We start from the raw sequence: 20,505 nt of genomic DNA, 5'->3' as shown, positions 1-20,505 counted from the left end.
AAAGAAAGGAACATAATGTCAGTCACAGAACTGAAAACAATTAGTTTTTTTTTTTTTTTAAATGTGGAACTTAAAATACTGAACTAAAAATACACATACACACAAAATAAAACCTGTACAAGCATAAAAAGCAAACAAAAGGACATTAAGAGATGTTAGACATACTTTTTCTCCAGATCAAAAAATGTGTTTCTGGTCTTGAAAGATTTGTTGAACTTTGACCTAGAAAAATCAATTTCTGATTTTTTTGTCATCTCCCAATGGGGGAAAAAAAAATTGTCTTTGATTAAAGGAGAACAGATGTCACAAAAAAAAACCCAGCACCAGCGGCTGTGGAGTTTCAATCCCTCGCACCTCATTCCACATGTAGAAGTGTCCTCGGGCAAGACACATAATCTCATATTTCTCTCCGGTGGTCAGATAGCACCTTGCATGGTGGCAAAACATGCCAACACTGGCCTAAAGTGACACTGTCTTCACAAAAATTTTTGAAATTCTGGAACATACTCCCTCACTTTATAATAATACATAATTAAGGCTATAGACCAGTATCATAGCAGATATCAAATTACTGAATACTCACTTTTGAGCTTGTTTGCCATTGTGTAGAGTCATTTGAATGTCCATCAAGTATCAGTTTGACCTATAAAGTAAATACTTAATACGTACAACACAGTGTAAGAGTAGTGTACAATAGACGGTCATGGAAAACACCATCATGTGTTGTGGAGACTAATTAGAGAATAATTAGGATACAGTCCTCTACTCGGCTAAGCAGGAAAATCACAGGTGAAAGTAATGAACATTAACGATGGCTCTGTTCCTTTAACTGTCCCAGCCATCAGTATAATGGACATAAAGGAATATTAGTGTCATACATGTGGTTGTCCTGTTTCATTAAGAAAGAATTGATTGTAGTGTAGAAGGCTGTAATCATGTTAGCCAAGTTAGCTCATAACACTGGATGAAGTATCTCAGGTCACTGATTTGATCAACAGTGTGAGTATCAGTGATGGAAAAAGTACTATAAAAACGACTTTAGTTAGTTTAGTTCAGTGGTTCCCAAACTAAGGGTTGGGACCCTCCAAAGGGTCAGCAGATACATGTGAGAGGTGGTGAAATGATTAATGGGAGAGGAAAGAAGAAAAAACAAAGTTCTGATACACAAATGTGTTTCAGTTTTTGGACTTTTTCTCTAATCTTTGATTTTTTTGTATAACATATAATATATATAATGATATACTGAAAATGTTATTTTACCCTCAATTACTAAGTAGAGTTAAGCAGATGAGTGTCAAATGGGATGTTATAATCTCATTTGAAAGATATTTGTATATTTAGTTCTCATTCAAACTGATTTGGAATAACATGTTCAGGTGTGTGGTTTCTTTTTAAATGTGCATTGCTTACAGTCACATGTCTGCATACTGGATGGAAAATTAAGAGAAAAAAGAGTCAACTCCAGCTCGCACAGTCTCCTGACAGCCTCAACGAATTCTACTAGAAAAACAACAACCTGCTTCTGGAAAATCTTATATCTGCATGAAATGATCTCAAATTACACCTCTTCCTGCATCACGATTACACACTACAGTTCAGTGATTAAAGGTACTTGAACTACCAGCATTCAGACTCAAATTGCTCATTTTTTTAAGGAGGTTTGGGGATACTGTAGTTCCACTGTTGCTCACATCTGGAGAAAAGTTTTGTGAGTACAAAACACTGAATTATGTTAATCTCTCATGCTCCAGCTCTTAAAATAGTGCATGACCAACAGTACATATAGATATTTATAGTATTGGTATTAATATTAACAGGAGGAGTGGAGATGGAACTGGGTCACTGACTTATTATTGTCTTTGGCGCCATCTGGTGGCCACAGTCCACCACAGCCTCATCATCCTCATACCATCCTTTATCTTTCCTGCCTGTATGAAGGTTCAGGTGCTTTAATGTTGAAAAGTTTTAAACAAACTGTAGACTATTCCCTCCTCAAATTTTTATCCGTATGGAAACTTGAGGTGTTACCCTGGAAGTTCAAACCACCAAACTTCAGCATATTTCTAACACTTTTCACCCCCAAGCTAAAAAGTAATTAAATGCTAAATATTAAGTAAATACCCATTTTTTTCCTCAAACACACAGACTGTCCCTAAAGCTAACATTGTTACTATTTAGTAGAAATCCTAATTATGTTATAAGGGGTTTAAGTCTCTTTAGGACAGAGGTGTCTTGACATTTCTGACCTGCTTTAAGTAGCTCTGCCTCTTCGACAGTATTTGTCTGGTGGTTTACTTTGGCTTAGTTGTAAGTTTTAAAAAAAAAAAAAATTCCCTGCAAGTGTGTGTGCACAGCATAAGAAATAAATGTTCCAGTTGTGTGAACTCAGGACCAGGTTTTCTTAAATGATTTCTCTGGATTTGGCTGAAATCATCCTTCACTCAGTTCGGACTAGTCTCCCTGTACTTCTTATCTCTGCAGAGGAATTCTGAAACCCTGTTATATTGGCATTCAGTGTCTTGGTCCCTTCCCTGACCAAGGCCCTTTTTGTCCATTAACTCAAGTTTGGCAGGGCAGCCCACTCTATACAGGCCTCGATGGTTCCACACTCCCTCTATTACTCAGGTCACTGTGCTCCTGTGAACACTCAAACATGTAGGAACGGTTTTATACCCTTCACCTCATTATGTCTTTCTATGATTCATTTCAGTGGTCTCCAGAGGAATCCTTGGACTTCCTAGCTTGGGTTTTTGTCCTAGATGTGGTGTGTGCGATGTGAATTGTACCACATACAAACAGGTACACCTTTCTAAACAGTGTCCAATTATTTCCATTTACCACAGCTGGACTTCAGTCAAGTTCTAGACACATAAAAACATAATTAAAGCAAACAGGAGTCAGCTGACCTCAGTTTGGAGCGCCACAGCAAAGGGTCTGAAGCAGTGTTCACCCTCCCTGTTCCTGGAGAGCTACTGCCCTGCATGTTTTAGGTATCTCCCCACTCCAACACACTTGATTCTTATAATGAACTTCTTATCAAACAGCTGAAGCTTGTTGAGGGTTTGATAATGACTTCATTATTTGAATCAGGTGTGTTGGAGTGGGGAGATACCTAAAACATGCAGGGCAGTAGTTCTCCAGGAGCAGAGTTGGTGACCGCTGGTTTTGACTTTTGTTGATGAGATTTCAGTTTTTGATTTCTAATAAATTTGGGGGAAAAACCAAACTAACAAACAAAAAAACCCTTAAATACATATTCTCACTCAGTCATTTCAGGTTAGAGTTAAGATTAGGATTATTGTGCAGTATTATCAATTTAAATCTACAACACAGTATAGTATGAAGAGGTGAAAGTCTGAATACTTCCTGAACCCATTGTGATAAATCATGTTTAAAGATGTCAACCTGGACTCCTGGAAGCTGCCACAAGTCCTTTTTTCACTGTTTTTGAACAGGCTAACAATTAACCCAGTAAATAAATGCATTACTATTGATTAATCGGAATCTTATTCCTAGTTCATGAAGCTGGGTTTTATTTTTCACCTTGTTACATTGTTTCTTGCATGTTTTTAAAGCACTTGGTGCATATTTCTTTTATTGTGAAGCACTGAATGTATTGTATGAAAGGTGATGTACTAATAGTTATGAAAATAATTGGTAGTTGCAGCCCTACTACTGTAAATGCACCAGTGAGACAAAAAGGCTTTTTAAAATCTGTAGTCGAATGTGAAGTGTGAAAAGGAAAAAGGACTTTTTCACAAATTTCAGCTCCATTATTGTTACCAGGCAACTGCAACTAACAATTACTTTCATTATTGATTAATCGATTGTGTGATCTGTCAGAAAATTGTGAGAAATATCAGTGTCCCAATGTCCATGACCAACAGTCAACAACCCAAAGAAGCTGAAAATCAGAGTAAAAAAATGACTTTTAATTATCAGCATAGTTGGTGATTAATTTAGTAGTTGGCAACTAATGGATCATCACTACAGCTCTTATTGTTACCTATTTAGTGACATGAACAAGACCACTTGAAACCACTTGTCTGTTTCTCTCTGATGATACTGACAACAGGACACGGTTGTTGTGCATGTGAAACATGTTTTCTTCTTTACATTCTTTATTTATCACTCTTCCCTGTACCAAACCTCCCAGAGCAACAACGTACACAAAAATAAAATTCTCTCACTTAACCTGACAACGCAAAACCAGTGCAGGACGCCAGTGGTCACCATTAAGTCCATTAAGTCTACATTCAGAGAGCACGCGCACACACAGGCACACACACACACAAAGTACAGCGGGTTACAAAAATGTATCACATAGAAGTCCATTAATCCAGTTTTTTACTTTCAGTACGCAATAAAACCCCCAAAACAGTCGGCCGTAGTGTTCTTAAAAGACGGGAAATAAGAAAGTAAGTGTGAAGGAAGGTCCGTGCACACAATGTAGAGCACTTTAGAATGAAGTGGTTAGTAGCCTAAAAGCAAGGTGTTTCTCATTGATAGTGTATAAGCCAAGAAAAGCTAGTTTCATGGTCTTGTGAACATTATCTTCTAAGTAAATGTTCTATTTAGTGCTTTGGTTGAGAGACGAGCATAAAGTTGGTCTATTAGAGTCCTGTGAGTTAGTGTTGTGGTTATTTTTAGATGTTTGACAGACAGAAAGTACACAACATATTAACAGAAGGCAGCAGAGGACACTGAAGAGGGCCTGCCCTAAAAAAAAAAAGAAAAGAAAAAAAACTGCGACAGGGAAGAGAACAATATTTACATCAACTCTATACAACTTAATTTATAAATACATTTTTAGGTATAAATTAGAAAAATAAAACAACAAAAAGCTACCGTAGTTCAATCAGCTACCTCTACTCTCATTTTAAAATGCCAGTCTGATTATTTACCCTCTGTATATTTGGTGAAAGATAACAAAAAAACAAAACAAAAGGCACAGCAATGAATAATTAGAGCAATTTATCCCTGCAAATTTCTAGGAGTCACGTCACTAAAAAAATCCCCATCGCAACAGACATTAAAATATAAATTAAGACGATTTGTTTTCCGATAAATGAGAATTCCCACACTCAAACAGCATCTATACGCTAGCATCACCACTTACAGTTTCTTCAATAAATTAAGGCTTTAAGGGGGTTTCTGCAAAGAGCTTTCTGTGACTGTCCGATGTTCAGGCAGCGCACATCGTACAGCAGATCCAGCTGTGTCGTGCTCTCGATGTCTTAAACATGTGAGAAGCAGAGTGTCTGATCTTCTTGTAGTTAAGAGCTGTTTACTGATGTTTCATGTTTTATAAGCTCACTGAATACATGTTTAGAGCTGATTTAGATGCTTTGTGGCTTTCACTTTTTTTATTTCATTTTAGATGTTAATATAGCCAATCACACCTGGGCTGCAGCATAAGATTATCTTGATTGTGGATTAAATTAAAAAACGTTTATCTTATCCTACTAACAGTTATAATCTCAAAGGTTTAATAACATAATGAAGCAGCATTAAATCCTCACATTAAGCAGCAATGTTTTGCTTTAAAAAAAGAAAAGAAACGAAAAATAGACTATAACCGTTACTTAATCATCAAAATAGTGTCAATGATTGTTCTGTAGTCTATAAATCAACTAAAGCTTTCAGCTCTGGATCAGCAGCACAGTTGTTGTAATTAAACAGACGATGATCAGCATATGAACTGAGATTAAATCACTTTGATTTTTTTTTTTTTATTCGTTCCACTGACTGACAGCAGAAACAGAGAAATATGTCAATGAGACTAATTATAGAATGAATTTGGCTCTTAAAAAGAATTAAAGAGAGGAGAGGTTTGCTTCTGTTTCTTTACAGTTTTCACTTAAAGTCTAATAAATTAGAGCTGTAACTATTAGATAATTAATTAACCCTAACCCATTAGTGTATTTGAAGCTGCTATGGTAAATATCAGAGCAGCTCAGGCTTGACGCAGTTGGATCTGCAGTGCTGCAGAGCACTCTGACTGCTCCTACTAACATACTTTGTTTCCTATGTTGATGTTTTAAATGCTGAACCCCCCCTTCACACACACAAACACCCTCCACAAGCTCCTAATGTACAAGCGTGAGCCTCGGCCGCTACACGTACACCAAGTCTCGGCCCTGTGCCGCCTGACCGCCAGCCGCCTCCTGCGCCGGGCCCTCGGGGTCCGCCTCGTCCTCGTTGAGGCCCTCGTACTCGATGGGTTTGGGGCAGCTGTACGGGTGTCCGTTGTCATCGAAGAAGCGTCGGAAGGTGAACTCGTAGAAGGCGTGCTCGGGGTGCTTGCCGTTGCGGAACCAGCCATTGAGCGTGTCGTTGAGGTTGTCCTCGCCGTCGCTGTCGCTGCTCCACAGCTTATCCGGGTCCACGGGGTCGAAGTTGGAGGTGTCCGTGGAGTGGGCGATGGTGGGGACGTAGGGCGCCGCCTGCTGCCTCTGGTCGCTGGAGAAGTCGATGTGTTTGAAGAAAGGGTGAGCTTTGATCTCGTCCGTGCCGTTCTTGCCCAGGCGGTCTTCGGGGCCGCGGCACAGTTTGACGATGAGGTCGGACGCCTCGGGGCTGAGCTTGGCCGGCGGGGGAATGTGCAGTGTGCTCTTCCAGTTTATCACCTGGTTTCAACACACACACACACACACAAAAACATGAGAAACAAACAATGAACCGTTCCGATGTCAGAACACTTTGCTGCGGGTGCCTTGCATACCTTCAGTTGTGTCTCCAGGGGCGTGGTCGCCAAGAAGGGAGGCTGTCCTACAACCATCTCATATAAGATGACACCAACACTCCACCAATCACAAAGCTGGGTGTATCCTGGAAAGGATTAGAGACATTTCACATCAATCACAATGCAAACTACAACAATTAGGAAGGTTCTGAAGTAGTCTTTTTTTTTTTTCAATTAAAGATATCAGATTATTCTAGATTATCCTCTATACTTTGATCCACTGTACCTGTACGCAGCAGCACTTCTGGTGCGATGTAGTTAGGCGTCCCCACCAGTGAGTGGGCCAGACAGCGCTGGTGCTGCCTGGCCTTCCTTCTCTCCAGAGGCTTCAGACGGTCTGTGCAGCGGCAGTTGGTTGGATCCTCCCATTCCTTACTGAAGTCCATGCTGTCCTGCCTCACATGGTCCCCTGGAAACACATCAGAGCAGCACAACGCTCATTAGTGACTGTGTTCATACTTATCACAGTGACTGGACACGCATTTACAAACATTTAGCATGTGTTTGGAGAGGCGTTCAAAGACATTCAGGTTTTTAGACTGAAACTATGTAATGTTTTTTTTTTTTTTTAACTCAAACTTCCAACAGTAGTAGAAGTATCTAAATGCTGATTCACACTGTGACAAATGTATTCTTGGCTTGAAGCCAGATTACACTGAAAGTAACTCGGTGCCAGCAATTTTAAGACAGTGATAAAATTGAGTGTATTCAATCATAATAAAACAATCATTTGAAGTATCAATCAATTATAACTTCTCGGGTGACTTATTCAAATAGCTTGTTTTATTTACAAAACAGTAGAACCCCCCCCCCAAAAAAGATATTCAGTTTACTTTCATATATGACAAAGAAAATAATCAAATCCTCCCATTTGAGAAGCTGAAACTAGTGCATGTTAGACAGTATTATTATTGTTATTATTGGAATTAAAGGATTATCAAAATAGTTTCCCTCTATTTATCATCAGTTTGTAATGTAAACTTTCTGGTCCCTTTTTAAACATGGAGCCAGTGACCTACATACCAACTGTGTGCTGTTTGACAGATGTATTCATCGATACAATATACACACCTCAAGACTTTAAGCCTACATGACATTCTGCTCAACAATAATACAATGACAAAAGTCAGGATGGTATTTCTGTTAAGAGTAACTCAGAATATCACTGCTGAGTGTGGCAGAAATAATAGAGCATACATTTTTGATTAATAACAATTCACATTCAAGTCATTTTTTAAAGCTTAAATGAGCTGGTTCTAGTTTCTCAAATGTTAAATGTGAATATTATATATATATATATATATATATATATATATATATATGTGTGAATATTTGCTGGTTCTCTGATGGTTACTCAATATTTTTGATTGTTGTTAATGGAAAAAAAAGCAGTTTGAAGACATCGAATTTAGCTCTGGAAAATTGTGATTAATTGACCCAACAATCAATAAAGACAACCATCAACAGATTCATTAATAATAATAATTACATAGCTGCAGCCAAAATGTCTTCGTCCATATGAAAATAATGTTGTGCTTCATGCTGAGTCATTATACTACAGGTAAATTGATTAAGCTCTTTTTGACAAAAAATTTGACATTTTTTATGACGTGTCAGAGTTATTAAGACATTGATACCCACCACTCTGGTAATACTTGGAGTCATGCGTCCAGCGGAAGCCGGTGCACAGGCCGAAGTCGGTCAGCTTAATGTGTCCGTCTCGGTCTATGAGGATGTTGTCTGGCTTGATGTCTCGGTGAATGAAGCCCATCTTGTGGACGCTCTCCACGGCGCAGGTAAGCTCGGCGATGTAGAACTGCGCCAGATCTTCTTTGAAGATGCCGAGCCGGATGAGGAGGCTCATCATGTCTCCTCCGGGGATGTACTCCATCACGAAGTACAGGTTGTCTCTGTCTTGGAAGGAGTAGTAGAGACGCACCACCCACTCGTTGTCGGCCTCTGCCAGGATGTCCCTCTCGGCTTTGACGTGGGCCACCTGATTCCTCAGCAGCACGTCCTTCTTACGGAGCGTCTTCATGGCGTAGAGCGCTCCTGTGTCCTCTTTTCTGGCCAGGCACACCTCGCCGAAGGCTCCGATGCCGAGGGTCTTGATTCGTTTGAACATGCATTTATCCATCTTGGCTCGCTTTAGCCGGATGTAGTTGGACTCTTTCTGGCAAAGCATCATTCGCATCTGCTCCTGAGCTTCTGAAGACAAACCCACCTGAGCCCGGGACACAATCAGAGGCATTAAACACCATAAATATACTTAAATGGTCTCAAAAAAACTGCACATAAACACACATCTATTTGTGGTTAGATATTAACTGACATTAAGAGAAAAACAACTCATGAAAATCAGTGCAAAATACAACCAAAATACACCATAGATGCAAACACATTGTTCCAGTATAGTTTAGTGTAAAATAAAAATGCACAAGCAGTGTCATCATGATCAGTGAGATGGACGACATGGAGCCAACATGCCAACATGCTTTCAACAGAGGATGTAAAATACAGACATACGTCTCTCAAACAACAGCTTACTTGAATAACTGATGTGTGTGTGTGTGACTTTGTGTGTGTCACAGGACAGCAGAGATACCTTTACCTTTCAGATCAGCTGTTAATGACAGCGAGGAGAGAAAGGAAGAGAGAAAGAAAGCTGAGAAAAATATAAAGCAGCTTGGGGAAAAAAAGACATTTCAGAGACAGATAATACGGTGATGGTAAGATAGTAAAAAAGGGAGAGAAAAAGGTTTGGAATAAAAGGGAAAGGTACACTTTTTAAATAGTATCCTCTAACTGTGTTGACTCATTAAGAAAAACATTGGGTTTTTTTTGTTTGATTTCTCACCCTCTGCATCTCGCTCTCCAGCTGTTTCCTCCGTCTGATCCTCTGCTGGTGGTTCTTCAGGATGTTCTCTACGTGCTGCTCCATGAAGAACTTGAAAGCCTGGGGGGAGTACAGACCGATCCTGCCGGTCTCTCCCCTTCGCTCCTCGTCTTTCTTGTTGCGCCTCACGGGAACGGGCGATGTCGTGATCTGTTTGTTCTCCTTCTCTGTGGCCGCTGTGCTTTCTGGATTCTGGTTGTCTCCGCCGCCGCCAGCCTCCTCTTCAGCTGGCTCCTCCCTCCTGTTAACCCCCGGGTCGTACGCAGGCGGTGAGGGTGCTGCTTGCTGTTGACGTAGACGCTTCGGGTAGGGAGGAGGAGGCCCCTGGTAGCTGGGTACTTCTGCTACTACCGGAATCTGAGGGACGGGGGCTGGAGGTTCAGGGTAGGCGGGCGCGGCTTGAGGCGGCGGAGCTTGCTGCATCCATGGGGGGTGTGTGGGGGCGACGGCGGTGTGCAGCTCGGGTTTCTGGACGCGCATGCTTTTGACCGGCTGCAGGATGGGAGCCTGTGTGATGGCGGTGACGGTGGTGGCAGAGGGCTGAGAGCTGGCCTGGTGCGCCTGTCTGCCGTTCAGCTGGTGGTTGTTGAAGGAGTTGGAGCGCACCGGCATGTTGTGCTGCCACGACGGGGACAGGTCCTGGTTGCTGCTGTTGCCGGAGGAAGACGGGGGCTGGTTGGGGGACCAGGACTGAGGAACTATGTTGTACATGTCGAGGTTGTGGCTGTTTCGGTTGGGGACCATCATAGACTGAGGGATGTTCCCGCCGTTGACGTAAGAGGGAGAGGATGCCGGTCCTCCTGTCTGCATCTGCTGGTCAGTGGGACTGTGCCGGCTGCTCTGGTTGACCGGGTAGGGGGGAGGAGGCTGCCTGTTTCCACCCGCCATGTAATCTTGCTGAGTAGAGCTATTCTGAGACCAGCTGGGTGGAAAGCTAAACTTATTCCCCCCGGAGCTCTGCATGATGATAGGCTGGTGGCCCACAGGCACGGGGCTGATGCCTCGCTGATTCTGAGGGGCGGGAGCTGGGTACGCATCGGGCCAGGCCCCCTGAGGTACCGGAGAGATGCGAGGCACGAGAAATTCCATGTTGCCGGAGTAGCGTTTGGTTGACGGGTTGTTGTCCCAGGATGGAGCGGGAGGCATGGGACCCCGGTTCGGTGGGGGTGTGACGCTGCGCACCTGAGGCGGCAGGGGAGGGTTGACTCTCTGGCCGTTGCCCGGGTGACCCTGTGGGAAGGCGGGAGGCGGGCCGGGGCTGTCGGAGCGGTACATAATTCCGTCCACCATGATGGGGCCGTGTCGAGGGGCCAAAGACTCCTTGGAGCCCTTCCAGCTCGGCCGCCGCAGCACAGCCTGCTGCATGTGAGAAGAACCTACACACACAAAAAAAACATGTAATCATACATAAAATATTGGACCGAAGCAATTATTACCATGACTGATCATAATTAAATGTTTGTACCTTATGACAACATTTAAAACCCAACAGTGGTTTTCTATGGGATGAGCCGAATAAATGAAACCATGTACTTCTATGTTTTGAAGCCTTGTGTTATAAAATAGAGCTAAACATAGTTCAGCTTTTCAGATGGAGCATTATTATTGTTTGAATTCTTATTTAAGCCAGCCGCCAACAAACCATATCCATAACACAGTCTGTTATGAATTGAAAAGATTACTTGTAGCACTACATCCTCATAGCTGAAATAATCAAAACAAATCTTAAATCTAATACTAAATTCAACAGATCTAAATTTGTCTTTTGCACATACTTCATTGTTGTGTGTAAAAATTATAAAAATGCTCATATAGGAGCAGAGCACTGTTGCCAAATCTCAGCATTTAAATTAGAAAGTACGATGTGTTAAATTGTTATTAAGTGTCATAAACACTTGGCTACAGAATTTCATTACGCTGTGTTTACTTTTTATGGTAGTTCAGTTTAATAAGAGACCTGCGACAGTTGTCAAAACATAAAAATACATCTGTTGATACTATGGCGGTTGCCAACGTGGTGTAATTAACGCCCCTCCTTGAGAGTATTATTAGCGACATTATAAATGAAAAAGCTAACCACTAAGCTTCATCCAACAATAGCTGCAGTGAATCATGCTGCGTGTCAGCAGGTGTTGTCATCTCTTAAACATCCGGAAAGCAATATTATGATTGAGTGATTTAATGAATACGCCTGGATTCAAGATAAAAGGAGAGGAAAGCGTGGAGGTATTCCCAGTGCAGTGGATTGTTTTCCTACCTGGGGCTTTCAGGCCTGTATTGTTGGGGTTGGAAACCATCTGTTCCCTCATTGAGTCCTGGTAGGTCACCTTCCCCATGTAGTCTATAGTTGCCCCCATACTGCGACTGATATGCTGCTAAAAGACAAGAAAGAACAGTTTAGAACCTGTGTGTGGCAAGATGAAAAATAAGATGTAAAACGTGATAATCACTTTGCTAAAACAGTTCTTTATTAGCTTGTATAGTCACATGAATTAACTACAATTCAATGCCAATTCAAGCAATGAATAGTTATTTTCTTTAGCAAATCATTAGAGCTGCAATGATTTTAACTATTTTAATAGTTTGGAGTCATGTCTTAAAGAGAAAAAAAAAGTCAAAATCCTCAGATTCCAGCTTCTCAAATGAGAGTATGTTCTCTTTTCTTTGGACTTCTAAGGCTGTGGACTGTTGTCTGGACAAAAGAAGACATTTAAAGATGTCATCCTGGGCTTTAGGAAACAGTAATTGACATATATCAACATTTTCTGACATTTTATAGACTAAACACATAAGAAAACAATAGACAGATTCATCATCATTGGCTGCAGCCCCACAAGTCATCTGAAGATGATTTTTATCAACTAATTAATTCATTGTTTAAAGTCTATAAAATGTTACAAAATAGTGAAATATGTCAATCACAATCTCCCAGAGCCTAAGGCGGCGTTTTCCAGTCTACAACACATTACATTTACAATGATGTGAAACAGATAGCAGCAAATTAAATATTTTTTGGAGCTTTTTCTTAACAAAACAGCTGATCTTGAACCATCAATCAGGTAGTTGATTAATCCACCAATCCCTGCAGGTTTTTGCTTCCAGACATTACAATTTTTGCAGCTATCAGATCCAGCTGAGTCCTACTACACTGCCACCTGTAACATATCATACCTCAAAACAAATGCCAAGTGAGAAACTAGTTTTGTAAACTGCTCCGGCTCGTCATTCCACTTTACATACTTACATTACTTTAAAATAATTCTCCCATAAACAAAAGTTGCGACACGTTTATTCTCCATGACGGAGTTATGCGCAGAGTGACATTCCTCCAAAATCCTTCACAACAACAAACCTGTCTGTGTGACAAACCAAACACTCCTCTCACCTCCTCGAACCCAGCGCACTGCTGCTCCAGCTGCATGTGTTTGTTCCCCTCTGCTGAAGAGCCTGAAGTGCCGGGCTCATTGGCGAAAGGCATCAGGGACTTGCGGATCTCCTGTAAAGCCTTCTGGTAGTGGTGTTTGGGGTTGCTGGAGCGCCCCTGTTGCCTCGGGTCCTCTGGGAGCATTTTCCCAGCTCCGCCAATGTCCATTTTAGGTGGGTCAGAGGGCTTGGACAGGTTCCGCAGGCTGTTTCTGATTTCCTGCAGCATGTGTTGGCTGTTGCCACTGCAGTTGCTGGCGGGAAACGTTTTGGGTCTCATCTGTCTGTATCCTTCGGGTTTCTCCCCCCTCTTCATGTAAGAGCATGTATGATGACGATGATGGGGATGAAGAGGATGACACTCAGTCCAGGCCTGCAGCACAGGGGAGGATGGCAGGGAATCTCTGGAGTCTCACTTTACATCTGCATGATGCTGACACAAGTGTGCAACATCAATCTGTGATGAGAAAGCATTTAAAGAATCTGTCATGTTACCAAACAGGTTAGACAAATGTGATTTGCTATAGAGATGATACACTAACAAATAAACCCTGCAGTATATAAACATTATTACTAGTCAGACATTGGTCACCTTTAACAGCTAGAGTTTTCATTTACTGCTTTGAATTTTAACTTTAAGCTCCATTTAGTTAACTGAGCTTTAAAGTAGAGAAACCTGCTGGAATAAGTAAATGACTCCATCACAATACAAGAGTCCGTTCACTTGTTCGCGTCGTTAGCACTGCGCGCTAACAGAGAGCTACATCAGAGCAAAGCCCTCTTATTTAAAGTGTGCTCACATTCAACATTGTTTTCCACGTTTGCCCCAAATATCTCAAACCCACAGCAACGCATGAGCTGCAAACTAGACACTTCTTAAGTTGCATGTAACCAAGCGGCGCAGCACAGCCTCCGCGGCCTGTGCGTTATAGGCGTCCATTAGCTGCTATAAGCTAACCCAACAACCGTTAGCTCCGTTAGACAACTTACCGCACTCTGTAGCTCACACTTCCCGCCTTTCTTTTTCCTATTTTGACAACAAGCGAGAGTTCCTCCACCGTTCTCGGAGACAAGGACGCAATTTTAACTTAAAATGTCCTTGTTGTGCCGAGCTGGCTTGCTCCTAGCCGTGTTGAATTCCTGGGATGTCTGAATGACAAGTACAACAGCAACAAGCTGCGCACAGAAGCAGCGCAGACACATCCGGTTAGTGTTGTTTTCACACTGCGTTATGCTCAAAATGAGCAGTGTGAACAGGAGGGGAGATTACAGCAAGAAAAACCTGTTACAGTGCTCATTTAAGCGGCTGACTGTTGTTTTGAGACACACTTGAAAAACAGTGAATGTGTCCTTTAAAGTGAAAGAGGCGTCAATATATAATCTATACTGCAAAAACTTAACTTGACATTTAAATTGGTGAAGACAGAGGTAAGCTTTCTCCACCGTATGTGTTATGTGTGTGTTGTTATCTCCAACTCTGTGTATTTATTCAGGATGTTAATATTCATTTAAATATGTTCTTCTGACTGCAGTTATTTTGTTTGAAAAATCACTTTACATGAATTGCCACATTTGTATATATCATAGTTTTAATTCTAAAAAGGAAGTAAGACAGTTATAAACATCATTCACCTGCTCTACTGCATTATTTTAACAATCTTTCTTCAGTAACCCTCCAATTTTCTTGATTGAAACTGAATTTTAAAACAAACGCACTTTAACAACTTTAACTTTGAAAGCAAAACGGAAGTGGATCTAGAGGTGGACTGTTGTGGTGAAGCATTGCAAACTTCACACCAGGTACCCGGATGCAGCTTCTTTTTTTTGTTGCACGTTTTCATCCTTCTCTTCACCACTGGACCATTCATTCATCTTGTAGCAGCTGGACAACAGTGCTTTGACTTTTTATTTTTATTTCAGGTGAGGTCATTTGAACATATTGACAATATGGTGACTGTGTTGGATTCCTTAAATTTCTACATTAACAAAACAGTAAATGGATGCATGACACATTCGTATAAAGGCTTTTTATTGATTTATTTCCAAACATTTTCGGAATGACATCTATACAAAAGTACTGTTGAGTTGAAATGTGTTTGGAATGATTCACGTGTGATGATCCATTAATTCAACTGTAACAGAAGTGCACTGATAAATGTGTCTGCAATGTTGTATGACAGACAAATACAAAAATAACCCATGTCAAACCATACATTTGAGCATAAAGAAATGTTCAAAAGTATGGTTAAAATAATTAATGACTCAAATTGAAAGCTAGTTAACTGATCTTCATCCACATCTTCTAAACCGAGACCTGTCTGTTGACAAAAATAGCCTCTCCGTCAGTTCCGCAGACGAGACATTGTCCGAGTACGTCCAAGCTGTTGACGGACAGCGTCTGACTGGGCAGCATGTGACTGGTCTCCAGGCGGCCTTTACTGGAGTCTCCACTGAGCCAGGTGTTGATGAGGGACTGGTTCCCTCCAGCTGGGGCCATCGCACTGCGGGATAGCATACTGTTGTTCCTGCCACCTGAGGAAAACAATTAAAAAAAACTACCTCAATTAATATTTTAGAAGATTCTCCTGATTACTGAACTATAATTATGTTGGTGTATAATGTTCTAAGCGTGCCGTCCTGATAGTTTTTGGTTATCTGTAGCTCTCTAACTGACTCAGTATTTTCACAATCGCTCTGACAAACAAAAGATAACAGCTGTGGTTTTATGACTAAGCGTAAGATATATAAATATCTTGTGATTAAGATTGAAGATACATTGCGCATCATATGATTTTGCTGTCATGCAGAGTTGTCAGATCTTGATTCAGCTGTTTTCTGAATAAACTTTGGTGAAGTTTCTGGGAGGCCAGAGGTAACTAATGACATGCCAACCTATGTGATTTGAAGAGCCTGCCTGCATTCACTTATATTGGTGGTAAACTGATGTCTTACGGATCAACCATGGAGCAGTTTTTTAAGGATTTTTCATTGGAGGGCCATTAAGCAGCACTGTAGAAACACTATATTTCTTATGAATTTATAATTCTTTTTCAGGTTGTATCTGCAGGCAAATGTCAATTACTATTTATAAATGATGACTAACAGTTTCAGCTTCTTTTAATAGTCATCTGGCTAAATGACTTGCACAAATATTTGTACTGTGTTGCAATTTGAGACTATAGATGTACTTTGTTATCCAAACACAGGTAGTACATTGTTGGCAGTGTCATTGTTGTTGTTGCTTTAGGAAGAGAATGGAATTAACACACCATTTCAGCTGCCACCTATTTATGTGTGTGAAACATAAATCTATTTTGGCAAAATAGGCTAAAGTTGTGGAATTCTGCAAGGTGTAGCTTATTATAGCGTGTTTCGTCTCACACACTGAAATGAATAGCAGTTACAGAATAATAGTGCTACAGAATAATATTAGTGTTACAGAATAATAGTGGTAAAGCATCTAAAAAAGTTGTCATCATATATCAGACTTGCCTTGTAAGAAGGAAGGCATGTCTGATTGTGAGGATGTCTCCCAGTGCAGCAGTGAGCCGTCCTCTGAGCATGTGAACAGATGATCTGGGTTGGATGGGTGGAAGTGGACTTCCCACACTGTCAAGAAAAAAAACAAAGCATTACAAACATACATACTCTTCACAATTAATGTTTACATTTTTAAAAACTGGTTAATGAATGACTATGCCTGAAATAAAATCGTACTTTCAGCAGAGTGAGCCTCCATAAGTGAGAAGGGTGTGTTGCCTTGTCTCACATCCCAGACACAGAGCATGCCGTCCTGGCCTCCTGTGGCCACGATGTGCTGCTGGTTCGGATGTCTGTCCACGCAGTGCAGAGGAACTCTATCCCCTGACCTGGAACAAAAAAACTATTTATCAGAGTTTTTCATAATAATAAAAAGAAGACAGATTAGATTTCATTTTTTGCTTACAGTGAGAGGATCTGGGATGGTGTGTTGCTTTGTTGTCTGAAATCCCACAGCTTCAACTGGCCGATGGAGTTCACCGTCAGGATCTCTGTTGTCCTCAGGTACGTCACGGCGTGAATTGTGCTGCTGTCTGCATTCTCTGGAAATGATTACACAGTCCAATCACACATGTTATTCACTCCTTGAATCCATTCACAGGTGTATCAAATGCTAAAAATGATAATACTGTGTGTATACCTATGACTCTAGTGATTCCTTCATGATCGGCCCTGAAGACGATGATCTTGCCATCTTCACCCACTGTGACGATCTCAGGGCTGCTGCACACAACACCAGTACAGGGAGCGTTGTCACAGGGGTAACTATGTGCTCTTGGCCAATGTTGAGAAACTGATATTGTCTGCAGTGAAAGAGAAGATGTAGGAAAACAGATTATTTACCAAACCGCAAGTATGCTACATATCCAGTTTAACAGTTTGTCCAACATTCTCAACCTTAAACTGTAATAGTCAGGTCGGCTAGTCTGTCTTTAGTCAACTTCCTTTGTTAACCAGGGTTTATAATGAAGTCATAAATAACAGTCTATACATAAAAATACATACGTAAAAATCAAGTTAATCAGTTTGTAGAATTCTGTGCCTGAACCACAGAATAGATATATAGGAGAAAACATACAAAAGTCTGTCCAGGGTCTGCTCTCAATGGTTGTAATGTACTGGTTAAGTTTTCCACATGTTATATGAATTTCCTCTTGCATATACTGGATCTGGACAGGCTACCTGTAACAGTGACTCGGGTATTTGAAAGATATGACTCAGCCAGTTTGTACCTGACTGTTATGGTGGTGGCGGAAGATGTTGACTGCTCCGGTAGATGATGCTGTGACGATTCTGTCTTGGTCCAGAAACTGTTAAATAAAACAAAACAGAAATAAAATTAGTCCTGGACTCTAAGAAAAAAAAAGGTATTCATCACAGGAAGCAACATTAGTTATACCCATTCACTTCTAGGGCTGCAAACCAATGATTATTTTCATAACAGATTGATCAGCTCATTATTTTTTTGATTAATCAATTAATTTTCTTCTCTATTAAACACCAGAAAACAGAGAAAATGTCTGCTGTAATTTCTTATAGCTCAAGGTGACGTCTTCAAATGTCTCATTTTTATGCATGATCCTGACACACCAAGTTTTTCCTGTGCAATAAATACAATGACATAGACAAACTCCTTATCATTTTGTACTTAATACTAATATCATCTTGTGTCTTTTAAAAAAGACCAAGCTAATTAATTGCTGGTAAGTGCTCCTTTCAAATCACAATAAACAACTGAAGTGTTCTATCATATTTACATTGGTTTCCATGAATGACTTACTTGAAGATCTAGAACATCTCCATCATGCTTGTGTTCACATAAAAGCTGTGGTTCTCCTTCAAATCCATCTTCCATACCAAGAACTCCATAATTCCCAATGGACCAAAAGGAAATCTTGTTGTCCTGGAATAAACACAAACGTGGGTCATTAAAAGTCCAATAATGTGTGCTTGTTTAATTATCATAATATAAAGCAAAGAAGAAAAGACAACCAGAATTTGACCTAACTGATAGTTTGGTGAAGTTTAATCAGTTGTCATGGTAACCAGTGGTGGAAGAAGTACTCTGATCCTTCACTTATTGGTAAAAGTACCAATACAGCAATATAAAAATACTTAATTACAAGCAACAGTACTGCATGACAAATCCTACTTCAGTAAAAGTACATAAGTATTATGAGTGATGTTGTTAAAGCATTGCAGTAAAAGTACATAAGTATTATGAGTGATGTAGTTAAAGTAATAAAGGAAAAGTACTGCAGTATTATGAGTGATGTAGTTAAAGAATTGCAGTAAAAGTACATAAGTATTATGAGTGATGTAGTTAAAGTATTAAAGGAAAAGTACTGCAGTATTATGAGTGATGTAGTTAAAGTATTAAAGGAAAAGTACATAAGTATTATGAGTGATGTAGTTAAAGTATTAAAGGAAAAGTACTGCAGTATTATGAGTGATGTAATATGCAGTATTACAGGAAGTAGTGTTTTGGTCCCTCTGACTGATATATTATTATATATGACATCATTAGATTATTAATAGTGAAGCATCGGTGTTAGAGCAGCATGTTACTATTGTAGCTGCTGGAGGTGGAGCTAGTTTACACTACTTTATATACAGTTAGTGAGCTTAGTCCAATGGTTCCCAATCTTGGGTTTGGGCCCTTCAAAAAAGATCACCAAATAAATGTGAGCAGTGGTGAGATGAATGATGGGAGAGGAAAGAAGAAAAAACAAAGTTCTGATATACAAATGTGTTTTCAGTTTTTTTGACTTTTTGTAAGACGTCAAAAGACAAAAAGGTTGGAAACCACTGGTTTCATCTTTAACAATGTGTAATATATACTCTATTTTAAGAGTATCCATTGTGTCAAATAAATATAGAAGAGAATAAGAACAATATTTCCCTCTAAAATGTAACTTAGTGCACTGAAAGTAGAGATTACGTTAACATAGAGTGGAAATACTCAAGTAAAGTTGAAGTATCTCAAAACTATACTTAGGTACACTACTTGAGTAAAATGTACTTCGTTACTTTGCTCCACTGACCGAAATGACAGTGAACATATCTACAGTCATGCTCTGACAATAACAACACGTGTAAGTACAACAAACAACAAATAGTAAAATCACATCAAATAAGATATGAACATTATTAACAGCCAACCTCGTTGTCCCAGGAGCCTGCCGCAAAGATATCTGGTTGCTGTAGAGACGAATGTGATACTGGCCTCCATCTCGTTTTACTGATTTTCTGGGACACGTATTTAGCATTTACACACGCCATGGAAACAGGAAGAGTTTCTCCCACTTTAAATGAAATAAAAGATAAATGGTACTAGCTTAGCATTCATGGACACACCGCAGTGTACGCGCCTCCTGGTTCATACGTAACTACGGTGGCCCAATAAGGTCAAACAACCACATCAACCGATCGTTTCTCTATGGGATTAAAACCCCCAAGAATCAAACATACAATGAAATAAATACAAATAACAATAATAATAATACCTGAAAAATATTCAAAATTAATAAAGTGACATACAGCTTTTAGTCTGGCTCAAAATCTCAGCCAGTCTAAAGAGATGCAATGCATTTTGGGGCAGTTGAGTTGTCCAGTAAACTCACATTGCAGACTCAGAAATTCTTGATATCTAGTATACACCTGGGCATTTCTCAAATGCACAAAATCCACATAAAATGCAGTTGGAATGCACTACATACTCAATTCCGTGTCATACTTCAATAGTATGTTTGGATTTGGGGTGTGCCTCTCAGTCTGCCAATCTATCGAAGTCAATCTATCTCAAAATAGAGCTGCCGATTCCATTATATAATGATCTAAATTAATAACACAGACTTTACTACAACAAAATACCAATAAAGAAAGTACTAAGACCACTTAT

General features: G+C 40.2%; 2 protein-coding genes across 3 annotated transcripts; both read right to left on the bottom strand.

Moving 5' to 3' along the window:
* Positions 1 to 3,974: 3,974 nt before the first annotated feature.
* On the bottom strand, positions 3,975 to 14,225 carry lats1 (large tumor suppressor kinase 1). Of its 2 annotated transcripts, none has more exons than XM_062437232.1 (8): positions 14,055 to 14,225; positions 13,027 to 13,521; positions 11,899 to 12,016; positions 9,603 to 11,017; positions 8,387 to 8,969; positions 6,972 to 7,154; positions 6,725 to 6,831; positions 3,975 to 6,629 (listed from the first exon to the last, which is right to left on the bottom strand). In XM_062437232.1, the coding sequence occupies exons 2-8, from the start codon at positions 13,378 to 13,380 to the stop codon at positions 6,117 to 6,119; spliced, it is 3,273 nt and encodes a 1,090-aa protein (XP_062293216.1). In that variant the 5' UTR covers positions 13,381 to 13,521; positions 14,055 to 14,225; the 3' UTR covers positions 3,975 to 6,116. The 2 variants fall into 2 exon arrangements, with proteins under 2 accessions (XP_062293216.1, XP_062293217.1); XM_062437233.1 differs by having other exon boundaries at positions 11,899 to 12,013.
* An 857-nt stretch (positions 14,226 to 15,082) lies between these two features.
* On the bottom strand, positions 15,083 to 19,971 carry nup43 (nucleoporin 43). The gene is made up of 8 exons (XM_062437230.1): positions 19,767 to 19,971; positions 18,385 to 18,507; positions 17,837 to 17,914; positions 17,245 to 17,407; positions 17,011 to 17,146; positions 16,782 to 16,933; positions 16,557 to 16,673; positions 15,083 to 15,596 (listed from the first exon to the last, which is right to left on the bottom strand). The coding sequence occupies exons 1-8, from the start codon at positions 19,884 to 19,886 to the stop codon at positions 15,367 to 15,369; spliced, it is 1,119 nt and encodes a 372-aa protein (XP_062293214.1). The 5' UTR covers positions 19,887 to 19,971; the 3' UTR covers positions 15,083 to 15,366.
* Between the last annotated feature and the right edge of the window lie 534 nt (positions 19,972 to 20,505).

The sequence above is a fragment of the Scomber scombrus genome, chromosome 17 (assembly GCF_963691925.1).
Source record: "Scomber scombrus chromosome 17, fScoSco1.1, whole genome shotgun sequence".
In the NCBI taxonomy this organism is placed as follows: Eukaryota; Metazoa; Chordata; class Actinopteri; order Scombriformes; family Scombridae; genus Scomber; species Scomber scombrus.
The sequence above is the reverse complement of the archived record's forward strand: the minus strand, read 5'-3'. Positions and strand labels throughout refer to the sequence as shown.